Below are 6,000 nucleotides of genomic sequence, written 5' to 3'. Positions count from 1 at the left end.
ACCAGATGGTTTGTTACACAGAACCATCTGAGAAGTTGTCCTTGAAAACTGTTTGGAAAAGGGCAGGCACTTTCAAAAAAATACTTGGCAGGTGATTGAATGAACCATCTGTCTATCACCATCTTATCTTGCAAGGCAGCTGGATTTGCAAGATCACGCAAGAATCCTCATAGGAGACTGATTGATCCAAACCACAAGTGGCTAATTATGCTAATTCATAACAAAGATGGTGGACATGGTAAACATTATACCTGCTTAACATTAGGATGTTAGCATTGTCTTTGTGAGAGTTGCTAGCATTGCTGTAGACTCTTAGTCCTGTTTTTAATCCAGTGGCATCTTTTTCCCTGCTCACAGATCAGCTACCAGAGTATTGAGTCATCTGACCCAGGCATTAATGTACCAGGTCCCCGCCGTACAGTGTCCAAGCTGAGGAACGAGACCTACCACATGTTCTCTGGCCTGCATCCTGGAACCACATACCTGGTGTCAGTCCGCGCCCGAACCGCCAAGGGGTTTGGCCAGACGGCTCTTACCGAGATCACCACCAACATCTCTGGTGAGGCTTTAATGACTGCTTTACCTGTGCTGGCTGGGGCCATTGTACTATGTGTTTGTGTGCAAGTAGGTGAAGGGGTTGGGGTACAGTGAGAGTCAGATAAGTAATAGCTCTTGAATGGTAGACTCCATGAATGATGCAATATAATTAGAAGATGATAATGCTGAATTTATCGTAACAACACTGCTTAAAGGAAAAAAAGCCTTATTTTTCCCAACAAAAAGTGTGTTCCTCTCAAAGCGTTTGTAGACAATAGCAAAAAAGTCTAAGTAATTCCCTCCTTTTGAAGAGCTTTTGATTAAATTATGCATATACTTTTAAATCATAGAAATTATCTTAGCCACACAGCTTTCAGCTGTGTATTGCCATCATTTGATGGAATAACAGCAGGCCCGAATTACATTGAACCATAAATGTTCAGCTTGAATGGCTTTACATGAAAACAGTTTTGTTCAGGCAACATCACCGTAAACTGAATCTGTGTTTACCATTCAAAGGCAACACAGCAGCCTAGAAATTAGAGAAGCAGTGTTTGTGAGTGAAATGGTTGTTGGTATGGATCTGTGGGGAATGTGGAACAGTTTTCTCCATCACTCTGTCTATATATATTGTTTCATTTGTTGGTTTGTTTTTCCCACCCAAACCACACTCTTTCACTAACCTTAAATTACTTTTTGTGCCAAACCATAGAGTTGGCCCAATTCTGAATTCGAGAGTTAGTTTTTCTTTGTCCTCCAAGGCACCTGTTGGCTTCAGATTTGTGAACAAACTCAGCAAATCAAACACCATTTCTATGTGGTTAAGCAAAACAACCTCTGACTAAAATACTTTATAGGTCTCACTTGATCTAAAAACAATGAATTTAACCAGAAAAGTTAATCTCTGGAGTCCTTTGTTTGTCGTGACCCCGCACTGTAAATAATGCCGCCTGCTCTCCATCCTTCCCTATTATCTGTACATGCTCCATCTGGTTTATAGGGTGGCCTGCGTGGGCTCACAGCTGTCAGCGTATACAATTCAACCTACAGTATCACATGCTTTCTCCCTGTGGGAAGCAAGCTCCTGCACCGATTTGGTAGCAAGCATGAATGTGTAATGTAGCACTATTAGTCTTTTCCTTAATTCATGCTGGATTTAACGATCTAACATGCACTGGCTGAAACACTCCCCAACACCGCTATGTATAACGCAGACCTCAGCTGTCGTGTGCATGTGTGTGTGTTTGCGCCTGGGTTTTGGATGACAGGTTACACAAGCAGATTTTTACAACAAGCATTAATTCCATGCCTCAGAAGCAGAAAGGTTTCCACTTCCATTCTCAAGCCCTTTTTTGTTTCAGCTTATCTGTTTTACCAGGATAGCCATTTGCTTCGCTACATACTCGAGTTAATTCACTCCATGTAGTAAACAGTGATGCGAACACTCAACCTCATTGTCCCCAGAGCTTTGCTGAGGCTGTGCAGCTTTGAGATCTGTCCTAATTATATTATAAGGGCCCCTTGTTTTTTCTGTAGTTGGCTGCTGTTTCTAGTCATCATCAGTCAATGGCACTGTGTGGGAGGCCTCCACACACCACTGTACAGTCCACTGGGGACATGCACAGATAATGAATAAAGCTAACGCGCTGAATCTTTTCATGTAGGTGTGGACAAATTACTAAAAATATGCAAGCAGAAGTACATGCCTTTTTAAACTCTAAACTTTGCAAAAACATATTTGATCTTTCTCAGGAAAATGCAAAAACTGAATGCTTTCTCTTGCTCTCCCCTCCATCTCTGCAGCCCCTGTGTTCGACTATGAAGACATCCCCTCTCCACTGAGTGAGTCGGAGAGCACCATCACTGTGCTGCTGCGCCCTGCGCTGGGGAGAGGGGCTCCTGTCAGGTACAACAAATACACGTTTCACTCCTACGCCAGCATTCATTCAGCGCCCCTCCGCATTGTGATATTTATAGCTGCAGTCAAAAAGAGCTCGCGAGAGCACCAGGAAATAGTTCTTTAGGAGCACAGCAGGTACCATTTTAAGTGCAATGCAAAAATTTTCTGTTTATACTTTTGTTTATCTAAGCTGAAGTGGTTCTTCATGATGGTTTTGTAAAGAATGTATGAAATATTTCAAATGTTATCTATTTGAATGTTTGCACAGCATTACATCAGAAAGAGGTGACCATTACCTCTCCTTCCATCCTGAAACCTGATTCACCGTGTCAGACAGCTCTGGAAAGACACCACATGTCAGCCAATCATATCTTGGCTGGTTGATAGCTGTGTCACTGTAATGAGTGCCACACTCCAATTTCAGTCAGGAAAACAGGGCTGAGAGAGATGGAAGCACTCAGCTTTGAGGTGAAACTGAGAAAGAGAATGCATCCTTCGAGGAAGAGTGAATTTCTCCGGGTCAAACGTAACAATGCAAATAGAAATTTGTATTGTGTGGCATGTGTGCTGGGGTTCTGTCAGAGACAAACAAAAAAAGACCACTTTTTAAGGTCAGCCATGAATACTGAAGTCTCCGGAGAGCCGTGACATGTGGCAGCAAGTTAGACAAACAGTGCATTACAGTGTATTTTGTTAAGGAAGTTTCAGTTTATAATGTTCGGTGCCACAATACATTGACATTGCAACCTTTTAGTATATATATTTTATGGCATATAGCATATACACTACATGTACAGGTATATGATTATATGTTTACTTTTTATTTTACAAAAAAACTATCTCTTGATTTTGGCAATACTTTTAGAAATTGCAATTTTGCATCAAATAAAGGCGCTGCATTGATTGAATGTGATGATGAAGTGGTTTCTTCATTTTCTTCAGTTTCATGTTTAAAACCGCTGTTGATGCTTCCATAAAACAAAACCAAATTTCAAGTGCAGCTCTTCATTTGCAGAGGGAAAAAATTACTAATTAAAATCACTTTTTTAAAGGGAAATCATGATTTCATACAACATTGTGCTCAAGTTAATTGCTGAGATCTGGGAACACGATGACATCGCTAAACAGAAACATGAGGGGTCAGACGATCACACAGGCTGTAAACAAACCTTCAGGTTAGCTGAACTTCATTTAAAAGATAAAATAAAGGTAAACTTATTACACATCCAACCATCCAGCTTACAGAACCACTTCCTGGTTCGACTTTGACCTACTGTACTACCTACTATAGTTGTGCCCTCACAGTTTTCCAACTTTACTGGTGCACTCGCTTTCAGCTTTACCGTCAAATAAAGTGGTTTAGATGACCCGGCTACACTGTTGGTTCTTTATAGCCTGTCTGATCTTCTGACTGCTTGCGTTATTTTTCTTTCCAGATCAGAGAGTTTAAAGTTATAACTGTTAGAAATGCTGGCCAAAACTTAGAAAGGAAGTTTTAATAAACCAGGATTTGTCTTTGATTGTGTCAATGGGTGAAAGAAAGCAACAAAACACATATACTGGAAGAGTTTGAAGGTTCATTCCTGACCTTGGATTCAGTAGTTTGACATAACCCAAAGTCCACTTTTTTCTGAGCTTTCAACTGTATCATCATTAGTGGATGCAGTTTGCCCAGCTGTCATGGAGATGGCTCACAACGTGGTCATGTGATGACAACTGAGCAAACTCCATCTGTTTATGAAGTGGTTTAACGCAAGGAAAACCTAGTAAGTGGACCTTGAGCTGAAATTTTGTCAGATATTAATGTGACTGTATGCTAAATACTAACAGTAATTAGTTTTGATTAAGGAGTATGTCGTACTGTTTTGGAGTACTAAGCCCCACACTGCCTCCCCCCTCCAGTGCCTACCAGGTGGTGGTGGTGGAAGAGGACGGGTCCCGTCAGGTGAGGCGGAGGGAGCTCGGTGCCGTCGACTGTTTCCCCACACCAAACTCCTACAACGAGGCCCAGGCCAAAGGAGTTCCACATTACTACACAGCCGAGCTTGCTCCCAGCAGTCTGCCCGAGGCCACACCCTTCACCGTTGGCGACAACCACACCTACAACGGCTACTGGAACAGTCCTCTCGATCCCACCAAGAACTACCTCATCTACTTCCAGGCCACCAGCAACTTCAGAGGGGTAAGAGCTATTAAGGTGCCTGACAAGGCTTTTATTTCTGGAGCTCAGACATGCTGCTTTTATGTTTCAGCAACCTTGACAGTCAATTTAGATTTGTGTCGAGCAAGTCAGAAGGCAGTATGCTGGAGGCACTTCAAGAGGGGAAGAAATCCTCTGCATAAACAAGGCGTTGTTTATTGCCAAATAGAATGATGTATGTTTTGCATTTTTTAGGATGGCTTTGGGTCGATTGTTTCCCACTGGTAAATCTTGGACTTGTTAATGTTGCACAGTTTCTCAGTGAAACAAAAGAGGAAACCATTTTTGCCCCTAAAATCCCTCAAAACAATCAGACGAGCAAACAGGCCAAATGAATCTTAACAGCTTTTAGAAGATAATTACTTGCACAATAGAATGGGATCTCCTGCATTTTCTGTAAGCATCCAGTCGTCAGATTTCATTTCATATTTGTCTCATATTCAAGCTCTTTAAAAATTTTAAGAATCTTTTTTTCTTCAGGGGAAAATCAAACACTGCCTCTGAGGTGTATAAATATCTGAAAAAGAACTCTATGAGCAACTGGGAAAGTGACTGGAGCGTGAATAAGGAATATGCTGGCCAGTGTGCACAGAGGCAGTGAAAGTAAACGCTGTTTTAAATCATTAAGCCCATATGGAGCTTACTGTATGCATGCCTGCCTGCAGCTTCTCATCCAGATATCAGTATCTGACTTCTCAGAGGATGCAGCCGGTTTCCTCTGGGTGCTGCTGGGTGGGCTTCCAGAGCCGTAAAACAACAATCAGCCTTGGGTCCAGGTCAGGACCAATATACTTAAATCTATGCCCTTTGATCTGTATCAGCAGTGAGATTTTCCCATCACGCAGCGCCATTTGTGATGATTCTCCCGTAAGACCAAATTAAAAGCTCTGCTGGCACCACAGCGCTGAGACAGAAATCAGCAAACATAACAAACTGAATATTATAATTCATGTTTCTTGTTTTTGTCCTGCAAACATTTCTTTCCGCTTCAAGCACTGATTCTGTACTCCCTAAGCAGCCCATCTCTCCTGAAATACAACTATAGTTTAGAAAATAGATTGGAAATGAAAATACGTACCAGTACTCCCCCTATTCACATATTCACATGTTGGTGTGTGAAGCGGCCGGTATCAGCAAATCATTAAGTATTAAATTCTGAATTTCTACAGTGAATAAAAGATGCTATGCAGGGACAGAGCTAGACTCTCAGCACAGAGGGGACCGAGCATTCTCCAGGGGCCCTTCTGATAAAATCATTTTCAAATTCACAAATGTAAAATAGCTGATATATCCTATCTTATGCTGTCCATAAACACAAATTGTCACTTACTTAGCCGAGCAAGCCTATGTTTAAGAAAACATA

General features: G+C 41.7%; 1 protein-coding gene across 2 annotated transcripts in view; it reads left to right on the top strand.

Moving 5' to 3' along the window:
- The window catches only part of ptprua (protein tyrosine phosphatase receptor type Ua), a 207,359-nt gene that overhangs the window by 143,314 nt on the left and 58,045 nt on the right, over positions 1-6,000 (top strand). For both annotated transcript variants that reach the window (XM_042435160.1, XM_042435161.1), the window contains 3 exons: positions 358-559; positions 2,341-2,443; positions 4,340-4,619. In XM_042435160.1, coding sequence (XP_042291094.1) covers positions 358-559; positions 2,341-2,443; positions 4,340-4,619 — 585 coding nt within the window. The remainder of the gene's footprint in view (positions 1-357; positions 560-2,340; positions 2,444-4,339; positions 4,620-6,000) is intronic.

This window comes from Thunnus maccoyii, chromosome 15, assembly GCF_910596095.1.
Source record: "Thunnus maccoyii chromosome 15, fThuMac1.1, whole genome shotgun sequence".
In the NCBI taxonomy this organism is placed as follows: Eukaryota; Metazoa; Chordata; class Actinopteri; order Scombriformes; family Scombridae; genus Thunnus; species Thunnus maccoyii.
The sequence above is the reverse complement of the archived record's forward strand: the minus strand, read 5'-3'. Positions and strand labels throughout refer to the sequence as shown.